Source organism: Bombina bombina, chromosome 4 (genome assembly GCF_027579735.1).
Source record: "Bombina bombina isolate aBomBom1 chromosome 4, aBomBom1.pri, whole genome shotgun sequence".
NCBI lineage: Eukaryota > Metazoa > Chordata > Amphibia > Anura > Bombinatoridae > Bombina > Bombina bombina.
Genome location: NC_069502.1, coordinates 793,763,761 through 793,786,458, shown reverse-complemented (window position 1 = coordinate 793,786,458; position 22,698 = coordinate 793,763,761). Strand labels below are relative to the sequence as shown.

The 22,698-nt window shown below is 40.5% G+C and overlaps 1 protein-coding gene across 3 annotated transcripts in view; it reads left to right on the top strand.

The window, feature by feature from the left end:
* LOC128656994 (oocyte zinc finger protein XlCOF6.1-like) overlaps positions 1 to 22,422 on the top strand; it is a 54,530-nt gene extending 32,108 nt beyond the window's left edge. For 2 of the 3 annotated variants that reach the window (XM_053711205.1, XM_053711206.1), the window contains exons 5-7: positions 7,987 to 8,094; positions 9,127 to 9,234; positions 19,398 to 22,422. In XM_053711205.1, the coding sequence (XP_053567180.1) occupies positions 7,987 to 8,094; positions 9,127 to 9,234; positions 19,398 to 20,272 (1,091 nt within the window). In that variant the 3' untranslated portion in view covers positions 20,273 to 22,422. The remainder of the gene's footprint in view (positions 1 to 7,986; positions 8,095 to 9,126; positions 9,235 to 19,397) is intronic. The other variant, XM_053711207.1, reaches the window with a different exon arrangement.
* Positions 22,423 to 22,698: the final 276 nt, after the last annotated feature.

Sequence of the window (22,698 nt, the reverse complement as noted above, 5' to 3'; positions counted from 1 at the left end):
TTTTGGCTTCGTAGCATAATACGTTTAGCCTATGAGACTGCTGGACAGCAGCCTCCTGAAAGAATTACAGCTCACTCCACTAGAGCTGTGGCTTCCTCTTGGGCCTTTAAGAATGAGGCCTCGGTTGAACAGATTTGCAAGGCTGCAACTTGGTCTTCGCTTCATACTTTTTCCAAATTTTACAAATTTGACACTTTTGCTTCTTCGGAGGCTATTTTTGGGAGAAAGGTTCTTCAGGCAGTGGTTCCTTCTGTATAATGAGCCTGCCTATCCCTCCCGTCATCCGTGTACTTTTGCTTTGGTATTGGTATCCCAGAAGTAATGATGACCCGTGGACTGATCACACATAACAGAAGAAAACATAATTTATGCTTACCTGATAAATTCCTTTCTTCTGTTGTGTGATCAGTCCACGGCCCGCCCTGTTTTAAGGCAGGTAAATATCTTTTAAATTATACTCCAGTCACCACTTCACCCTTGGTTACTCCTTTCTCGTTGATTCTTGGTCGAATGACTGGGACTGACGTAGAGGGGAGGAGCTATATGCAGCTCTGCTGGGTGAATCCTCTTGCATTTCCTGTTGGGGAGGAGTTATATCCCAGAAGTAATGATGACCCGTGGACTGATCACACAACAGAAGAAAGGAATTTATCAGGTAAGCATAAATTATGTTTTTATCATACCAAAATTCTCCTTGTATGTTTCCATTTCTAACTCAAGTATGGACAGATAATCTTTTGCCTTGTCAAAGGCTATGTCACACTGTGCACCCATTGTTAAAGGAGACTTCGGATATGGCCCCACCCGCTGAAAGTGCTGACAAATGGCGATGTTGGCAGAGTTTTGCAGAAGCCTCAATCGCTATTATTTCCTATGAGAGACACATCGCCACTTACCGGCACTTCACAGGTCCACCCACTTTTTTAGAATATATCGACAGACCAACAGATTGTGAGGCCGACAATGCCATAAAAAGGCATTTTCTCGTCAGTTGTCGATGCTTTGAATATCGGGGCCTGAGTCTGATCTCACATAGACAATCTGAGCTACACATTGTTGTCCAATGAAAAGTTTGCCATCCGGTTGGCATTATGAAGTGGGTGTAATACTTTGAAATATTATAACATATGCTTATATTTATAATGTATTATTATAGCTGTAGTTGTACTCGATCTGAACTAACATAGACCAGCTGTGTACTGATACAGGGGTGTCATAGTAAGTAGCTACACAACATCTGCTTTTATTACAGTCTCTGAGGCTTGTACTAAATTCAGGTGTTTGTTAGGCAGCAGATGCAACATAGGAATTATTCTGAGGCAAAGGAAGAGTAGCAGCTACAATACATGAGCAATGGAATCTGTACTCAACCTGAAGCTAGTTAGGTGTCTGTGGAGGATACTTAGGAACAGGAATCTGTACTTAATGAGGTATCAAGCCTGTTCATTTATTAATTTCTCCTTTCTCCAACATAGGTGTGTCCGGTCCACGGCGTCATCCTTACTTGTGGGATATTCTCTTCCCCAACAGGAAATGGCAAAGAGCCCAGCAAAGCTGGTCACATGATCCCTCCTAGGCTCCGCCTACCCCAGTCATTCTCTTTGCCGTTGTACAGGCAACATCTCCACGGAGATGGCTTAGAGTTTTTTAGTGTTTAACTGTAGTTTTTCATTATTCAATCAAGAGTTTGTTATTTTCAAATAGTGCTGGTACGTACTATTTACTCAGAAACAGAAAAGAGATGAAGAATTCTGTTTGTATGAGGAAAATGATTTTAGCAACCGTAACTAAAATCCATGGCTGTTCCACACAGGACTGTTGAGAGCAATTAACTTCAGTTGGGGGAACAGTTTGCAGTCTCTTGCTGCTTGAGGTATGACACATTCTAACAAGACGATGTAATGCTGGAAGCTGTCATTTTCCCTATGGGATCCGGTAAGCCATGTTTATTACGATTGTAAATAAGGGCTTCACAAGGGCTTATTTAAACTGTAGACTTTTTCTGGGCTAAATCGATTGATTATTAACACATATTTAGCCCTGAGGAATCATTTTATCTGGGTATTTTGATATAATAATATCGGCAGGCACTGTTTTAGACACCTTATTCTTTAGGGGCTTTCCCCAAGCATAGGCAGAGTCTCATTTTCGCGCCGGTGTTGCGCACTTGTTTTTGAGAGGCATGGCATGCAGTCGCATGTGAGAGGAGCTCTGATACTTATAAAAGACTTCTGAAGGCGTCACTTGGTATCGTATTCCCCTTTGGGTTTGGTTGGGTCTCAGCAAAGCAGATACCAGGGACTGTAAAGGGGTTTAAAGCTTAAAACGGCTCCGGTTCCGTTATTTTAAGGGTTAAAGCTTCCAAAATTGGTGTGCAATATTTTCAAGGCTTTAAGACGCTGTGGTGAAAATTTGGTGAATTTTGAACAATTCCTTCATGCTTTTTCGCAATTGCAGTAATAAAGTGTATTCAGTTTAAAATTTAAAGTGACAGTAACGGTTTTATTTTAAAACGTTTTTTGTACTTTCTGATCAAGTTTATGCCTGTTTAACATGTCTGAACTACCAGATAGACTGTGTTCTGAATGTGGGGAAGCCAGAATTCCTATTCATTTAAATAAATGTGATTTATGTGATAATGACAATGATGCCCAAGATGATTCCTCAAGTGAGGGGAGTAAGCATGGTACTGCATCATTCCCTCCTTCGTCTACACGAGTCTTGCCCACTCAGGAGGCCCCTAGTACATCTAGCGCGCCAATACTCCTTACTATGCAACAATTAACGGCTGTAATGGATAATTCTGTCAAAAACATTTTAGCCAAAATGAACCCTTGTCAGCGTAAGCGTGGCTGCTCTGTTTTAGTTACTGAAGAGCATGACGACGCTGATATTAATATCTCTGAAGGGCCCCTAACCCAATCTGAGGGGGCCAGGGAGGTTTTGTCTGAGGGAGAAATTACTGATTTAGGGAACATTTCTCAGCAGGCTGAATCTGATGTGATTACATTTAAATTTAAATTGGAACATCTCCGCATTTTGCTTAAGGAGGTATTATCCACTCTGGATGATTGTGAAAATTTAGTCATCCCAGAGAAACTATGTAAAATGGACAAGTTCCTAGAGGTGCCGGGGCTCCCAGAAGCTTTTCCTATACCCAAGCGGGTGGCGGACATTGTTAATAAAGAATGGGAAAGGCCCGGTATTCCTTTCGTCCCTCCCCCCATATTTAAAAAATTGTTTCCTATGGTCGACCCCAGAAAGGACTTATGGCAGTCAGTCCCCAAGGTCGAGGGAGCGGTTTCTACTTTAAACAAACGCACCACTATTCCAATAGAGGATAGTTGTGCTTTCAAAGATCCTATGGATAAAAAATTAGAAGGTTTGCTTAAAAAGATGTTTGTTCAGCAGGGTTACCTTCTACAACCCATTTCATGCATTGTCCCTGTCACTACTGCCGCATATTTCTGGTTTGATGAACTGCTTAAGGTGCTCGATAGTGACTCTCCTCCTTATGAGGAGATTATGGACAGAATCAATGCTCTCAAATTGGCTAATTCTTTCACTCTAGACGCCTCTTTGCAATTGGCTAAGTTAGCGGCTAAGAACTCTGGGTTTGCTATTGTGGCGCGCAGAGCGCTTTGGTTGAAATCTTGGTCGGCTGATGCGTCTTCCAAGAACAAGCTACTAAACATTCCTTTCAAGGGGAAAACGTTGTTTGGTCCTGACTTGAAAGAGATTATCTCTGATATCACTGGGGGTAAGGGCCACGCCCTTCCTCAGGATCGGCCTTTCAAGGTAAAAAATAGACCTAATTTTCGTCCCTTTCGTAAAAACGGACCAGCCCAAGGTGCTACGTCCTCTAAGCAAGAGGGTAATACTTCTCAGGCCAAGCCAGCTTGGAGACCAATGCAAGGCTGGAACAAGGGAAAGCAGGCCAAGAAACCTGCCACTGCTACCAAGACAGCATGAAATATTGGCCCCCGATCCGGGACCGGATCTGGTGGGGGGCAGACTCTCTCTCTTCGCTCAGGCTTGGGCAAGAGATGTTCTGGATCCTTGGGCGCTAGAAATAGTCTCCCAGGGTTATCTTCTGGAATTCAAGGGACTTCCCCCAAGGGGGAGGTTCCACAGGTCTCAGTTGTCTTCAGACCACATAAAAAGACCTGTTAAAAATGGGAGTGATTCATCCTGTTCCATTAAGAGAACAAGGGATGGGGTTCTACTCCAATCTGGTCATAGTTCCCAAAAAAGAGGGAACGTTCAGACCAATCCTAGATCTCAAGATCTTAAACAAATTTCTCAAGGTCCCATCGTTCAAGATGGAAACCATTCGAACTATCCTTCCTTCCATCCAGGAAGGTCAATTCATGACCACGGTGGATTTAAAGGATGCGTATCTACATATTCCTATCCACAAGGAACATCATCGGTTCCTAAGGTTTGCATTCCTGGACAAACATTACCAGTTCGTGGCGCTTCCTTTCGGATTAGCCACTGCTCCAAGGATTTTCACAAAGGTACTAGGGTCCCTTCTAGCGGTGCTAAGACCAAGGGGCATTGCAGTAGTACCTTACCTGGACGACATTCTGATTCAAGCGTCGTCCCTTCCTCAAGCAAAGGCTCACACGGACATTGTCCTGGCCTTTCTCAGATCTCACGGCTGGAAAGTGAACGTGGAAAAGAGTTCTCTATCCCCGTCAACAAGGGTTCCCTTCTTGGGAACAATTATAGACTCCTTAGAAATGAGGATCTTTCTAACAGAGGCCAGAAAAACAAAGCTTCTGGACTCTTGTCGGATACTTCATTCCGTTCCTCTTCCTTCCATAGCTCAGTGCATGGAAGTGATCGGTTTGATGGTGGCGGCGATGGACATAGTTCCTTTTGCGCGCATTCATCTAAGACCATTACAACTGTGCATGCTCAGTCAGTGGAATGGGGACTATACAGACTTGTCTCCGAAGATACAAGTAAATCAGAGGACCAGAGACTCACTCCGTTGGTGGCTGTCCCTGGACAATCTGTCTCAAGGGATGATGTTCCACAGACCAGAGTGGGTCATTGTCACGACCGACGCCAGTCTGATAGGCTGGGGCGCGGTCTGGGGATCCCTGAAAGCTCAGGGTCTTTGGTCTCGGGAAGAATCTCTTCTACCGATAAATATTCTGGAACTGAGAGCGATATTCAATGCTCTCCAGGCCTGGCCCCAGCTTGCGAGGACCAGGTTCATACGGTTTCAATCAGACAACATGACGACTGTTGCGTACATCAACCATCAGGGGGGAACAAGAAGTTCCCTAGCGATGGAAGAAGTAACCAAAATTATTCTTTGGGCGGAGTCTCACTCCTGCCACCTGTCTGCTATCCACATCCCAGGAGTGGAAAATTGGGAAGCGGATTTTCTGAGTCGGCAGACATTGCATCCGGGGGAGTGGGAACTCCATCCGGAAATCTTTGCCCAAGTCACTCACCTGTGGGGCATTCCAGACATGGATCTGATGGCCTCTCGTCAGAACTTCAAAGTTCCTTGCTACGGGGCCAGATCCAGGGATCCCAAGGCGGCTCTAGTGGATGCACTAGTAGCACCTTGGACCTTCAAACTAGCTTATGTGTTCCCGCCATTTCCTCTCATCCCCAGGCTGATAGCCAGGATCAAGCAGGAGAGGGCGTCGGTGATCTTGATAGCTCCTGCGTGGCCACGCAGGACTTGGTATGCAGATCTGGTGAATATGTCATCGGCTCCACCTTGGAAGCTACCTTTGAGACGAGACCTTCTTGTTCAGGGTCCGTTCGAACATCCGAATCTGGTTTCACTCCAGCTGACTGCTTGGAGATTGAACGCTTGATTTTATCGAAGCGAGGATTCTCAGATTCTGTTATCGATACTCTTGTTCAGGCCAGAAAGCCTGTGACTAGAAAGATTTACCACAAAATTTGGAAAAAATATATCTGTTGGTGTGAATCTAAAGGATTCCCTTGGGACAAGGTTAAGATTCCTAGGATTCTATCCTTCCTTCAAGAAGGATTGGACAAAGGATTATCTGCTAGTTCCCTGAAGGGACAGATTTCTGCCTTGTCGGTATTACTTCACAAAAAGCTGGCAGCTGTGCCAGATGTTCAAGCCTTTGTTCAGGCTCTGGTTAGAATCAAGCCTGTTTACAAACCTTTGACTCCTCCTTGGAGTCTCAATTTAGTTCTTTCAGTTCTTCAGGGGGTTCCGTTTGAACCCTTACATTCCGTTGATATTAAGTTATTATCTTGGAAAGTTTTGTTTTTAGTTGCGATTTCTTCTGCTAGAAGAGTCTCAGAATTATCTGCTCTGCAGTGTTCTCCTCCTTATCTGGTGTTCCATGCAGATAAGGTGGTTTTACGTACTAAACCTGGTTTTCTTCCAAAAGTTGTTTCTAACAAAAACATTAACCAGGAGATTATCGTACCTTCTCTGTGTCCAAAACCAGTTTCAAAGAAGGAACGTTTGTTGCACAATTTGGATGTTGTTCGCGCTCTAAAATTCTATTTAGATGCTACAAAGGATTTTAGACAAACATCTTCCTTGTTTGTTGTTTATTCAGGTAAAAGGAGAGGTCAAAAAGCAACTTCTACCTCTCTCTCTTTTTGGATTAAAAGCATCATCAGATTGGCTTACGAGACTGCCGGACGGCAGCCTCCCGAAAGAATCACAGCTCATTCCACTAGGGCTGTGGCTTCCACATGGGCCTTCAAGAACGAGGCTTCTGTTGATCAGATATGTAGGGCAGCGACTTGGTCTTCACTGCACACTTTTACCAAATTTTACAAGTTTGATACTTTTGCTTCTTCTGAGGCTATTTTTGGGAGAAAGGTTTTGCAAGCCGTGGTGCCTTCCATTTAGGTGACCTGATTTGCTCCCTCCCTTCATCCGTGTCCTAAAGCTTTGGTATTGGTTCCCACAAGTAAGGATGACGCCGTGGACCGGACACACCTATGTTGGAGAAAACAGAATTTATGTTTACCTGATAAATTTCTTTCTCCAACGGTGTGTCCGGTCCACGGCCCGCCCTGGTTTTTTTAATCAGGTCTGATATTTTATTTTCTTTAACTACAGTCACCACGGTACCATATGGTTTCTCCTATGCAAATATTCCTCCTTAACGTCGGTCGAATGACTGGGGTAGGCGGAGCCTAGGAGGGATCATGTGACCAGCTTTGCTGGGCTCTTTGCCATTTCCTGTTGGGGAAGAGAATATCCCACAAGTAAGGATGACGCCGTGGACCGGACACACCGTTGGAGAAAGAAATTTATCAGGTAAACATAAATTCTGTTTTTTTTCATGATTCAGATAGGGCATGTAATTTTAAACAACTATTTACGTGTATCATCATATTTGCTTTGTTCTCTTGGTATTCTTTATTGAAAGCTAAATCTAGGTAGGCTTGTATGCTAATTTCTAAGCCCTTGAAGGCTGCCTCTTATCTCAGTGCATTTTGAAAGTTTTTCACATTTAGACACTGCTAGTTCATGTGTTTCGTATGTGTAATATTGTGCTCACTCCCATGGAGTTATTTAAGAGATGGCACTGATTGGCTAAAATTCATGTCTGTCAAAAGAACTGAGATAAGGGGGCAGTCTGCAGAGGCTTAGATACAAGGTAATCAAAGAGATAAAAAGTGAATTAATATAGCAGCATTGGTTATGCAAAACTGGGGATTATCTATCTTTTTAAACAATACAAATTTGGGTGTAGACTGTCCCTTTAAGAAGGGGATATTCAATCCCATCAAAGACACCTTCCATTGTCCCCAAAATATATGTTTGTTTAAATTATTCCAGTGTCCCCTACGCTCATAATACATAGTAATTAAAGTTAGTGTGCATATAATTGCTATACAGCTATCTGTTTTTATGGTTATTAATTAGCTCCCTCTTAAATTAAGAGACAAAATATGTTAAGAGATTCTGTAAAAAATAAATGTGTACTATCAGGTAACTTCCTTCTGGAATTACAGGGCGTCTAGAGAAAAACCCGGGCACTGGGCTATTAAATGTGAAGGAAGAGGATGAGACAGATGACATGAATAGTCATCAGACTGAAATACATTGTTCCCTCCCTGCCGGTGAGTAGTAATACGTGAGAGTCTGCCGGGGCTGTGCACACAGTTACTTACTGCTCTCCCTCCCTGCCGGTGAGTAGTAATACGTGAGAGTCTGCCGGGGTTGTGCACACAGTTACTTACTGCTCTCCCTCCCTGCCGGTGAGTAGTAATACGTGAGAGTCTGCCAGGGCTGTGAACACAGTTACTTACTGCTCTCCCTCCCTGCCGGTGAGTAGTAATACGTGAGAGTCTGCCGGGGCTGTGCACACAGTTACTTACTGCTCTCCCTTGTAGTTTACTGTCTGGTTTATAAGTGCGGATAACAACGTGAGTTTAACCCTTGCTTAGTTCATGTTGTAGTTTTATACTTGAGTATAGTGGATTACGCCTATGAAAAATTTACTTAAGAATTTTTGTTGTTTAAAAAGGTAGATAATCCCTTTATTACCCAGTTCCCAGTTTTGCATAACCAACACAGTTATAATAATACATGTTTTACCTCTGTAATTACCTTGTATCTATGCCTCTGCAAACTGCCCCCTTATTTCAGTTCTTTTGACAGACTTGCATTTTAGCCAATCAGTACTCACTCCTAGGAGCTTCACGTGTGTGAGCTCAATATTGTCTATATGAAACACATGAACTAACACCCTCTAGTGGTGAAAAATTGTCAAAATGCTTTCAGATTAGAGGCGGCCTTCAAGGTCTAAGAAATTAGCATATGAACCTCCTAGGTTTAGCTTTCAACTAAGAATACCAAGAGAACAAAGCAAAATTGGTGATAAAAGTAAATTGGAAAGTTGTTTAAAATTACATGCCCTATTTAAATCATGAAATGTTTTTTTTTTTTTGCTTGACTGTCCCTTTAAGCTAAATAGTAAAATAATAGATGTAAGGTATCAGAGTGTGTGTATATGGGGAAATTGTTTGTCTGGGAAATATATAAAATAATGTATTGTAAAGTTATAAAAACTAGATCATAGGATATTAGCGCTGCTCTACAATTAACCGATAATAATAATAATAAAAACGTAATCTGCTTTATTTTTACAGGCAAAGATAACACTGATATAGTGAAAGTGGAGATAACAACAAAAGATATGTGTGTGAGGCCTCAGCTGGGAGTCCTGGACAAGGAAGCTAGTTACAGTATCAGCCCAGGTGAGTGTGTATGTGTCATGTGCTTGAGGGATGCGGATTACAGGTGAGTGTGCACATGTGATGTATCTGAGGAACGCAGGTTAGAGTGCACATACATTGGCATTCAAAAGTTTGAGTACACTTAGACATTTCCTTGTTTTCGAAAGAAAAGCAAATGTTTTTGTCCATTAAAATGACATCAAATTGATCAGAAATAAGATGTAGACATTGCTAATGTTGTAAATAAATATTGTAGCTGGAAACAGCTGGTTTTTAATGCACTATCTACATAGGTGTACAGAGGCAACCATTTTCTTGTGTTCCAATGGCAGGTTGTGTTTGCTAATCCAAGTTTATCTTTTAAAAAGGCTAATTGATCATTAGAAAACTATTTTGCAATAATGTTAGCAAAGCTGAAAACTGTTGTGCTAATCAAATAAGCAATAAAACTGGCCTTAATAATACTAGTTGAGTATCTGGAACATCAGCAATTGTGGGTTCGATTACAGATTCAAGATGGCCGGAAACTTTCTTCTGAAACTCCTCAGTATATTATTGTTCTGAGAAATTAAAGCTATTCCATTGCAAAGAAACTTAAGATCTCGCAAAACCCTGTGTACTACTCGCTTCACAGAATGCGCTTTAACCAGAATAGAAAGAAAACTAATAGGTCCCGGTGCAAAACTGAGGACAAATACATTTAAAGTGCCTAGTTTCATTAAATAGTACCTGCAAAACACTATTCTCAACGTCAACAGTGAAGAGGTGACTCCAGGTGTCTGGCCTTCTAGGTTGAGTTGCAAAGAAAAAGCTATATCTAAGACTGGCCAATAAAAAGAAAAGATTAAAGAGACATTAAACACTGTGAGATAGTAATATAAAATGATAAACCGTAAATATAAAAAGAAAAAAATTCTGCAATTTACTTTCATTATTTATTTTGTCCCTTTTTTTCCTGTAATTCCATTCTGAAATTGTGAGCTTTTCAGGTTCCTGTTATAAATGGAAGTACAGAACACTTATATTTCACACAGCCATTGGCTGCACACTCTAGTGACCTGTTTATCATTGTCCCTACTCGGCCACAGCAGAGAAGGTAACCTAAGTTACAACATGGCAGCTCCCATTGTTTTATAGACACTAAAACTTTACATTTATTTTGTCAGTATTTAAACAGCTAATAAAACCGTAATACATCTACATGTTATTCTCAGACTAATCTTTTCTTTGAATGCATCATTCTATCTAGCGTTTCTTTAGTGTTTAATGTCCCTTTAAGAAAGGCAAAAGAACAGACACTGGACAAAGGAAGATTGGAAAAAAGAGTTATGGAAAGACAAAACTAAGTTTGAGGTGTTCAGATCACAAAGAAGAACATTTGTGAGACACAGAACAAAAGAAATGATGCAGGAGGAGTACCTGAAACCATCTGTCAAGCATGGTGGAGGCAATGTGATGGTCTGGGGGATGCTTTGGTGGTGGTAAATTGGTAGATTTATACAGGGTAAAAGGTTCCTTGAAGAAGGAAGGCTATCTCTCCATTTTGCCATACCATGTGGACAGTGCTTGATTGGAGCCAATTTTTTCCTATAACAGGACAGTGACCCAACCCAAAGCACAGCTGCAAACTATACAATAATTATTTAGGGAATAAGTATTTGACCTTTAATGGAGTGGCCAGATGTCCCCAGATCTCAGCCCTATTGAGCCGTTGTTGGAGCAGCTTGACCGTATGGTACATAAGAAGTGTCCACCAAGCCATTCCAACTTGCGGAGGTGCTTCAGAGAGTATTGGGTGAAATCTCTACAGATAAGTTTAGCAAATTGATAATTAGAATGCCAAAGGTCTGCAAGGTTGTAATTGTTGCATGTGGAGGATTCTTTGACGAAAAGCAAAGTTTGAAGGGCACAATTATTATTTCACTTAATATTCATTATTTCTAACCTTGTCAGTGACTTTCATGTATGTTTTCATGGAAAATAAGGAAATGTCTAAGTGACCCCAAACTTTTTAACGCCAATGTATGTTATATTTCACTTATGTGGATTACAGGTGAGTGTGCATGTATGTTTAGTCTGAGGGATACAGGTGAGTGTGCCTGAGTGTTGTGCCCTAGGGACCCAGGTCAGAGGTGAGTGCATATGTATATGGTATGACCTATCAAACACATGAGCGAGTATGATGCGAATACAAGGAAGTAGAGGCTTTTAACTACCTATTTGATAATGGAGACATATTGTAAACCTAGAGTCATATTGTGAACATAGTAACTACTATTTCTCCAACATTGGTGTGTCCGGTCCACGGCGTCATCCTTACTTGTGGGAATATCTCTTCCCCAACAGGAAATGGCAAAGAGTCCCAGCAAAAGCTGTCCATATAGTCCCTCCTAGGCTCCGCCCACCCCAGTCATTCTCTTTGCCGTTGCACAGGCAACATCTCCACGGAGATGGTTAAGAGTATGTGGTGTTTAGTTGTAGTTTTTTATTCTACTATCAAGAGTTTGTTATTTTAAAATAGTGCTGGTATGTACTATTTACTCTGAAACAGAAAAAGATGAAGAGTTCTGTTTGTGAGAGGAAGATGATTTTAGCAGCAGTAACTAAAATCGTTTGCTGTTTCCACATAGGACTGTTGAGATGAAGTAACTTCAGTTGGGGGAAACAGTTAGCAGACTTTTCTGCTTAAGGTATGACTAGCCAAATTTCTAACAAGACTGTGTAATGCTGGAAGGCTGTCATTTCCCCTCATGGGGACCGGTAAGCCATTTTCTTAGTCTCAAACAGAATAAAGGGCTTAATATGGGCTATAAAACTGGTAGACACTTTTATGGGCAAAATCGATTGCTTTATTTGAGCATTTTATACATGTTTATGTTTGAAATTCACACTTATAAGCTTGGGGAACGTTTTTTAACGTCAGGCACTGAGTTAGACACCTTTCCAGTCAGGAAGGGCCTTCCCAGTTGTAGGCTGAGCCTCATTTTCGCGCCATTACTGCACAGTTACTTTTGAGAGCAAGACATGCAGATGCATGTGTGTGGATCTGAAAGTAGTTGGAAAGGTTCCTAGAAGGCTTCATTTGGTATCGTATTCCCCCCTGGGTTTGGTAAAGTCGCAGCAAAGGCTGTAGCTGGGACTGTAGAGGGGTTAAAACTGTAACCGGCTCCGGTTTCTTTATTTTAAGGGTTAAAGCTCTGAAATTTGGTGTGCAATACTTTTAATGCTTTTAAGACACTGTGGTGAAAATTTGGTAAATTTTGAACAATTCCTTCATACTTTTTCACATATTCAGTAATAAAGTGTGCACTGTTTAAAATTTAAAGAGACAGTAACGTTTTTTTTTTTTAAAACGGTTTTTGTGCTTTATTGACAAGTTTAAGCCTGTTTAACATGTCTGTACCTTCAGATAAGCTATGTTCTATATGTATGAAAGTCAATGTGTCTCCCCCTTCAAAATTGTGTGATAATTGTGCCATAGCGTCCAAACAAAGTAAGGACAGTACTGCCACAGATAGTAAAATTGCCCAAGATGTTTCATCAGATGAAGGGAGTAGACATAGTTCTATATCATCTCCTTCTGTGTCTATGCCAGTTTTGCCCACGCAGGAGGCCCCTAGTACTTCTAGCGCGCCAATGCTTATTACTATGCAACAATTGACGGCAGTAATGGATAACTCCATAGCAAATATTTTATCCAAAATGCCTGCATATCAGAGAAAGCGCGATTGCTCTGTTTTAAACACTGAAGAGCAGGAGGGCGCTGATGATAATTGCTCTGTCATACCCTCACACCAATCTGAAGGGGCCATGAGGGAGGTTTTGTCAGATGGGGAAATTTCAGATTCAGGAAAAATTTCTCAACAGGCTGAATGATGTTGTGACATTTAAATTTAAATTAGAGCATCTCCGCGCACTGCTTAAGGAGGTGTTATCTACTCTGGATGATTGTGACAACCTGGTCATTCCAGAAAAATTATGCAAGATGGACAAGTTCCTAGAGGTTCCGGTGCACCCCAACGCTTTTCCTATACCCAAGCGGGTGGCGGACATAGTGAATAAGGAGTGGGAGAAGCCCGGCATACCTTTTGTCCCCCCTCCTATATTTAAGAAATTATTTCCTATGGTCGACCCCAGAAAGGACTTATGGCAGACAGTTCCTAAGGTCTAAACAAGCGCACTACTATTCCTATCGAGGATAATTGTGCTTTCAAAGATCCTATGGATAAAAAATTGGAGGGTTTGCTTAAAAAGATTTTTGTACAGCAAGGTTACCTCCTGCAACCCATTTCGTGCATTGTTCCTGTCACTACAGCAGCGTGGTTCTGGTTCGAGGAACTAGAAAAGTCGCTCAGTAGAGAGACTCCGTATGAGGAGGTTATGGACAGAGTTCACGCACTCAAGTTGGCTAATTCTTTTATTTTAGATGCCGCTTTGTAATTAGCTAGATTAGCGGCGAAAAATTCAGGGTTTGCAATTGTGGCGCGCAGAGCGCTTTGGCTAAAGTCTTGGTCAGCGGATGTATCTTCCAAGACAAAATTGCTTAATATCCCCTTCAAGGGTAAAACTCTCTTTGGGCCAGAATTGAAAGAGATTATCTCAGACATCACTGGGGGAAAGGGCCACGCCCTCCCACAAGATAGGCGTTTCAAAGCCAAGAATAAGTCTAATTTCCGTTCCTTTCGCAATTTCAGGGATGGACCGGCCTCTAATTCCGCATCCTCTAAACAAGAGGGTAATGCTTCACAAACCAAACCAGCCTGGAAACCGATGCAAGGCTGGAACAAGGGTAAGCAGGCCAAGAAGCCTGCTGCTGCTAACAAAACAGCATGAAGGAGTAGCCCCTGATCCGGGACCGGATCTAGTAGGGGGCAGACTCTCTCTCTTTGCTCAGGCTTGGGCAAGAGATGTTCAGGATCCCTGGGCACTAGAAATAGTCTCTCAGGGTTATCTTCTGGAATTCAAGGAACTACCCCCAAGGGGAAGGTTCCACATGTCTCACTTATCCTCAAACCAAATAAAGAGACAGGCATTCTTACATTGTGTAGAAGACCTGTTAAAAATGGGAGTGATACACCCAGTTCCAACGGCGGAACAGGGAATGGGATTTTACTCAAATCTGTTTGTAGTTCCCAAAAAAGAGGGAACTTTCAGACCAATTCTGGATTTAAAGATCCTAAACAAATTTCTCAGGGTTCCATCGTTCAAAATGGAGACCATTCGAACGATTCTACCTACAATCCAGGAAGGTCAATTTATGACTACCGTGGATCTAAAGGATGCGTATCTACATATTCCTATCCACAAGGATCATCATCCGTTCCTAAGGTTCGCCTTTCTGGACAAACATTACCAGTTTGTGGCCCTCCCATTCGGGTTAGCCACTGCTCCAAGGATTTTCACAAAGGTACTCGGGTCCCTTCTAGCGGTTCTAAGACCAAGGGGCATTGCAGTAGTACCTTGGACGACATTCTGATACAAGCGTCGTCTCTCTCAAAGGCAAAGGCTCACACAGACATCGTTCTGGCCTTTCTCAGATCTCACGGATGGAAGGTGAACATAGAAAAAAAGTTCCCTGTCTCCGTCGACAAGAGTTCCTTTCTTGGGAACAATAATAGATTCTTTAGAAATTAGGATTTTCCTGACAGAAGTCAGAAAGTCAAAACTTCTAAACGCTTGTCAAGTTCTTCATTCTATTCCACGTCCTTCCGTAGCTCAGTGCATGGAAATAGTAGGGTTGATGGTTGCAGCGATGGACATAGTTCCTTTTGCGCAAATTCATCTAAGACCATTACAACTGTGCATGCTGAAACAGTGGAATGGGGACTATACAGACTTGTCTCCAGTGATTCAAGTAGATCAGAAGACCAGAGACTCACTCCGTTGGTGGCTAACCCTGGACCACCTGTCCCAGGGAATGAGCTTCCGCAGACCAGAGTGGGTCATCGTCACAACCGACGCCAGTCTAGCAGGCTGGGGCGCGGTCTGGGAATCCCTGAAAGCTCAGGGACTATGGTCTCGGGAAGAGTCTCTTCTCCCGATAAACATTCTGGAACTGAGAGCGATATTCAATGCTCTCAGGGCTTGGCCTCAACTAGCAAAGGCCAGATTTATAAGATTCCAATCAGACAACATGACGACTGTTGCTTATATCAATCATCAAGGGGGAACAAGGAGTTCCCTGGCGATGAGAGAAGTGACCAAAATAATAGAATGGGCGGAGGATCACTCCTGCCACCTATCTGCGATCCACATCCCAGGAGTGGAAAACTGGGAGGCGGATTATCTGAGTCGTCAGACATTCCATCCGGGGGAGTGGGAACTTCACCCGGAGATCTTTGCCCAATTAACTCAATTATGGGGCATTCCAGACATGGATCTGATGGCGTCTCGTCAGAACTTCAAGGTTCCTTGCTACGGGTCCAGATCCAGGGATCCCAAGGCGACTCTAGTGGATGCACTAGTAGCGCCTTGGACCTTCAACCTAGCTTATGTGTTTCCACCGTTTCCTCTCATTCCCAGGATGGTAGCCAGGATCAAGCAGGAGAGGGCCCCGGTGATCTTGATAGCTCCTGCGTGGCCACGCAGGACTTGGTATGCAGACCTGGTGAATATGTCATCGGCTCCACCATGGAAGCTACCTTTGAGACAGGACCTTCTTGTACAGGGTCCATTCGAACATCCAAATCTGGTCTCCCTCCAGCTGACGGCTTGGAAATTGAACGTTTGATTCTATCAAAGCGTGGGTTTTCAGATTCTGTGATAGATACTCTGGTTCAAGCCAGAAAACCGGTAACTAGAAAAATTTACCATAAAATATGGAAATGATATATCTGCTGGTGTGAATCCAAGGGATTCCTATGGAATAAGATCAAAATTCCTAAGATCCTTTCCTTTCTACAAGAAGGTTTGGATAAAGGATTATCAGCGAGTTCTCTAAAGGGACAGATTTCTGCGTTATCTGTCTTATTACACAAACGACTGGCAGCTGTGCCAGATGTTCAAGCATTTATTCAGGCTCTGGTTAGGATCAAGCCTGTTTACAGACCTTTGACTCCTCCCTGGAGTTTAAATCTAGTTCTTTCAGTTCTACAAGGGGTTCCGTTTGAAGCTTTACATTCCATAGATATTGAGTTGTTATCTTGGAAAGTTTTGTTTTTGGTTGCTATTTCTTCTGCTAGAAGAGTTTCTGAGTTATCTGCTTTGCAGTGTTCTCCGCCCTATCTGGTGTTCCATTCAGATAAGGTTGTTTTGCGTACTAAACCTGGTTTTCTTCCAAAGGTTGTTTCCAACAAAAATATTAACCAGGAGATAGTTGTACCTTCTTTGTGTCCGAATCCAGTTTCAAAGAAGGAACGTTTGTTACACAATTTAGACGTAGTCCGTGCTCTAAAATTCTATTTAGAAGCTACAAAAGAGTTCAGACAAAAATCTTCTCTGTTTGTCGTCTATTCTGGTAAAAGGAGAGGTCAAAAAGCGACTTCTACCTCTATTTCCTTTTGGCTTAAAAGCATCATCCGATTGGCTTACGAGACTGCCGGATGGCAGCCTCCTGAAAGAATCACAGCTCACTCTACTAGGGCTGTGGCTTCCACATGGGCCTTCAAGAACGAGGCTTCTGTTGATCAGATATGTAAGGCAGAGACTTGGTCTTCACTGCACACTTTTGCCAAATTTTACAAATTTTATACTTTTGCTTCTTCGGAGGCTATTTTTGGGAGAAAGGTTTTGCAAGCCGTGGTGCCTTCTGTTTAGGTAACCTAATTTGCTCCCTCCCTTCATCCGTGTCCTAAAGCTTTGGTATTGGTTCCCACAAGTAAGGATGACGCCGTGGACCGGACACACCAATGTTGGAGAAAACAGAATTTATGCTTACCTGATAAATTACTTTCTCCAACGGTGTGTCCGGTCCATGGCCCGCCGTGGTTTTTTAATCAGGTTTGATGAATTATTTTCTCTAACTACAGTCACCACGGCACCCTATAGTTTCTCCTGTTTTTTCCTCCTGTCCGTCGGTCGAATGACTGGGGTGGGCGGAGCCTAGGAGGGACTATATGGACAGTTTTTGCTGGGACTCTTTGCCATTTCCTGTTGGGGAAGAGATATTCCCACAAGTAAGGATGACGCCGTGGACCGGACACACCGTTGGAGAAAGTAATTGATCAGGTAAGCATAAATTCTGTTTTTAGCTTCATGACCCTCCCCCATATATGTACTGTAAGTTATTTGCTTCATGGACGCAACAGAGTTACTAAAGATAGGGACAGAGTTGTTTCTGTCAATAATGGTAACAAGCCTTCTGTAATGATTCTTTGTGATATGTTAATTGGTAACCACAGACAACACCCATTACTACATGTGAACTTCAAAAGCTAAAGAGTTAACACGTTTTGCGAAGGAGCCGTTTCTTGATAGGTTAGAGGACGTTTAAAAGGAAGGTGTGTGTTTAGTAAAAGAATATGCCTAATAACAGCCAGCACGACTGAGAAACACGTAGAAATTCTGTTAGAGAAGAGAGTGCAATAACTCCTTGTTTTTATGAAGTTGCAACTTTTAATAAACCGTTTTTAAGTTTATGTTGCAATTGATCACATCCTCTAAACCACCACCTTCCGGGAAGCAGAGAGTCGCTGACTCTATACCTGGGATCAGTGAGCGCAGACACTGGGAGATCCTAGGAAGCGCTACTAATCACAATTGGGTGCTGCCATACTTGTGAGTACTAAATGTATATTGTACACACTTATCTATAAGTGTAACTGTGCTGCACCAGAAGGCGCCTTCTTTTCTTTTGTATCATTTTGTGAATAGATGTCAAAGGGACAGTCAACACCAGAATTTTTGTTGTTTAAAAAGAAAGATAATCCCTTTATTACCCATTTCCCAATTTTGCATAACCAACAAAGTTATAATAATACACATTCTACCTCTGTGATTATCTTGTATCTAAGCCTCTGCAAACTGCCCCCTTGTTTCAGTTCTTTTGACAGACATGCAGTTTAGCCAATCAGTGCTCAGTCCTAGGTCACTTTACGTGCATGAGCTCAATGTTATCTATATGAAACATGTGAACTAATGCCCTCTAGTGGTCAAAATGTATTCAGATTAGAGGCAGTCTTCAAGGTCTAAGAAATTAGCATATGAACCTCCTAGTTTTAGCTTTCAACTAAGAATACCAAGAGAACAAAGCAAAATTGGTGATAAAAGTAAATTGGGAAGTTGTTTAAAATTGCATGCCCTATTTAAAACATGAAAGTTTTTTTTTTTGGACTTGACTGTCCCTTTAAGACTAAAGTCACACTTAATTCTGAAATGCAACATTCTAAAAAAATAAAGGTCAATGCTTTCTGCACACAAACAATAGTTATAAAACTACGTTTTGGAACTGAAATGATTGTATTACAAAAATTGTCTGTGAACACAATTTAATTTTTTTTTTCTCGAAAAATAGCCAAAAATATTACAGCAGCATTTCTATTTATTTCAGTCATTTACAAAGTTTCCTGAAGCATCCTTAAAAAAAAAATCACTAATTACTAGTAAATTGCCTTTAAAGGGACAGTCTAGGCCAAAATAAACTTTCATGATTCAGATAGAGCATGTAATTTTAAACAATTTTCCAATTTACTTTTATCACCAATTTTGCTTTGTTCTCTTGGTATTCTTAGTTGAAAGCTTAACCTAGGAGGTTCATATGCTAATTTCTTAGACCTTGAAGCCCACCTCTTTCAGATTGCATTTTAACATTTTTTCACCACTGGAGGGTGTTAGTTCACGTATTTCATATAGATAACACTGTGCTCATGCACGAGAAGTTATCTGGGAGCAGGCACTGATTGGCTAGACTGCAAGTCTGTGAAAAGAACTGAAAAAAGGGGCAGTTTGCAGAGGCTTAGATACAAGATAATCACAGAGGTTAAAAGTATATTATTATAATTGTGTTGGTTATGCAAAACTGGGAAATGGGTAATAAATGGATAATCTATCTTTTAAATCAATAACAATTCTGGTGTAGACTGTCCCTTTAAGCCTTAGAATAGAGCTGAGGAAATGTAAAGGGATCATAGGCTGTCCTTAACCCTTGTGGTAGACACTGGTTCAGAACAGTTAAAATGTTCTCAAAATAAAATAATTATGTCATGTCATTAATAATTCATTTTTTTCCCTTTTGTATTTATCAACAGGAGAATTCACAAACCTAAATAATTCTAGTTATAGTCAGAGTGCTGATGTTTCTTTTAATTTTCTTCACATTCAAAGGAGTGACGTTGGAAATTTATGTTCTGAATGTGGTAAATGTTTTACCAAGAAATCATATCTTATTGAGCATCTGAAAATTCATTCAGGAGAGAGAGCTTTTTCATGTTCTGACTGTGGTAAATGTTTTACTCGGAAATCAACTCTTATTAATCATCAGAAAATTCATACAGGAGAGAAAGGGTTTTCATGTTCTCAATGTGGGAAATGTTTTACTCTGAAATCAGATCTTATAAGGCATCAGAAAACTCATGCAGGGGAGAAAGCATTTTCATGTTCTGACTGTGGAAAATGTTTTTCTCTGAAATCAACGCTTATTCATCACCAGAAACTTCATACAGGAGAGAAAGCATTTTCATGTTCTGAATGTGGGAAATGTTTTACTTTGAAATCACATCTTATTACTCATCACAAAATTCATACAGGAGAAAAGCCATTTTCCTGTTCTGTATGTGGCAAAAGTTTTACTCGGAAATCAACTCTTATTCAGCATCAGACAATTCATACAGGAGAGAAAGCATTTTCATGCTCTGACTGTGTAAAATGCTTTACTCTGAAATCACATCTTATTACGCATCAGAAAATTCATACAGGAGAGAAAGGATTTTCCTGTACTGAGTGTGGCAAATGTTTTACTCGGAAATCAACCCTTATTGATCATCAGAAAATTCACACAGGAGAAAAGGCATTTTCATGTTCTGAATGTGGGAAATGTTTTACTCAGAAGTCGCATCTTATTCCTCATCGAAAAGTTCATATTAAAGGAAATAAGGGAAATCAGAGCTTAACCTCTTATACCTAGAGTTGGATCTGTTTAAGTCTCTTTTGCACGTTAAAGTGACATGAAACCCAAGATTTTTCTTTCATTATTCATATAGAGAATACAATTTTGAAAAAGTTTCCAATATACCTCTGTTATCAATTTTGCTTCATTCTCATGTTATTCTTTTTTGAAGAGATACCTAGGTAGGCTGCGTGCACATGCCTGAAGCACTACATGGCAGGAAATAGTCCTGCAATCTAGTGCACTTGATAATGAATAACATTGTTGCAAAACTGCTGCCATATATAGCTGCAGACATGTGCACACCCCAGAGCTTAAAATGTGATAATAAAAGTAAATGAAAATTTGTTTAAAATTGGATGCGCTATCTGAATTAAGAAATAAAAATGTAGGGTTTTATGTCCCTTTAAATGGACATTAAACACTTTGAGATAGCAATATAACATTATTTATATATATATATATATATATATATATATATATTCTGCAATTGTGAGTTTTTCAGTTCCTGTTAGAAATGGAAATGCAGAGCACTGTTATATTCCTCACAGCCATTGGCTGCGCACTCTAGTGACCTATTTATATCTATCCCTAATTGGCCACAGCAGAGAAGGTAACAAAGGGACATGAAACCAAAAAATGTTCTATCATGATTCAGATAGAGAATACAATTTTAAACAACTTTCTAATTTACTTCTATTATCTAATTTAATTATCTTGGTATCATTTGTTAAAGGAGCAGAAATACGCTACTGTTTTCTAACTGAACACATGGGTGAGCCAATGACAATTGTAATATTTCTGCAGCCACCAATCAGCAGCTAGGACATAGGTTCTTTGCTACTCCTGAGCTTACCTGGATAATCCTTTCAGCAAAGAATAACAAGAGAAGGAAGCAAATTAAATAATAGAAGTAAATTAGAAAGTTGTTTAAAATTGTATTCTCTATCTGAATCATGAAAGAAACATTTTGGGTTTAGTGTCCCTTTAAGTTACAACATGGCAATACCCATTGCTTTATAAACACTAAAAGTTTACACTTATTTTGTCAATATATAAACAACAAATTAAATAAAAAATACATCAACATGCTTTTCTCAGACTATTATTTTATTTGAATGCAGCATTCTGTTTAGCATGTATATAGTGTTTAATGTCCATTAGTTATGAGGTGGCCCTGTGTGTTTGTCATTCCTGGGGTTGGTCTAGGGTTCCTATATAGCTTTGAATAGTCAGGTGATCACATGGTATAAATAAAATGTGCATTTACGTGATCAAAGTTATATAAATATACCCAAAGGCCTTTATTTGCATGTTGATAAACCCTTCTTTGAAATGTAGGTACTGTTGAGTGTCTAATAGGTGATCACTGAAATGACAGCATTTCCCTAGCTGGAATTTAAATTGACCAGTTGTATAGCTGTATAAGGTGAGCCCCTACATTAACATCAGAAGTGCAATAGGCCCCAAAAGTCATTGTCAGGATGAATATAGCCCCCTGGCTACATAAAACAATTATGCAGAAATATAACAAAAACTTTTTTTTTACTTTTGATTTTTAATTGATTGATTATATAAATACAATATCTTGTTATGAAGTTTGAACAACTGAGACAATGCAGTAAAAATGTCATGTTACGATATGATGTCATTTTTTTTAAAAAGTCTAAGAAAAAGAAAAAATGCTTAATTATTCTCCATTTTTAAAGGGACATTGTACACCAGATTTTTCTTTGCATAACTGTTTTGTAGATAATCCATTTGTAAAGCCCATCTGTGAGTGTTTTTGTAATAGTTTTGCTTATTTTTTAATAACATTGTGCTGATTTTCAGACTCTTGAATAAGCCCCAAAGTATCAGTTGTGTACTTGCGTTTACAGTCTTCTGCTGTCTTCTATTTGACTATTCTGTCTTTTCATATGCCGGGGAGGGGGGAGTGTCTTCTCTTCTTGTTTTCCCTGCCCCTTTTACTGGGTGTTCTATCTTAACCTTATCAACAGTGCTAAACTTCTAACTAAGTTCTTAAAAGGTTTTATATTGGATGTTTATATCAGTATCTGTTCATTGCATTCGTTACATGCAGTTATATGAAAATTGGTGTATACTGTCCCTTTAACTTATTTTTTAAATGTTTGTTTTAAAAAATTTAATAAACACCCCTTGCTGTAGATCTTGCATGTCATGATATATATGTAAAATAACAGTTTGAATCTACTGGGTCTGCTGATAAAACAATATATAGTTTGTGTGGGTTTCTCACAAAAAAAAAGACTTTGAGTTATACTTAATTGTGAGCAGCATCAAAAAGATCTGAAACTGCTCGGCAAAGGGTGTGAAATAGTTCAGCAGCTAAGGGGTGAAAGGGACATTATAACACTTACATTACTATACATTGTTCAGTTGCATGTATTAAAACTATTTTGCAATATGCTCTTATTTATTTT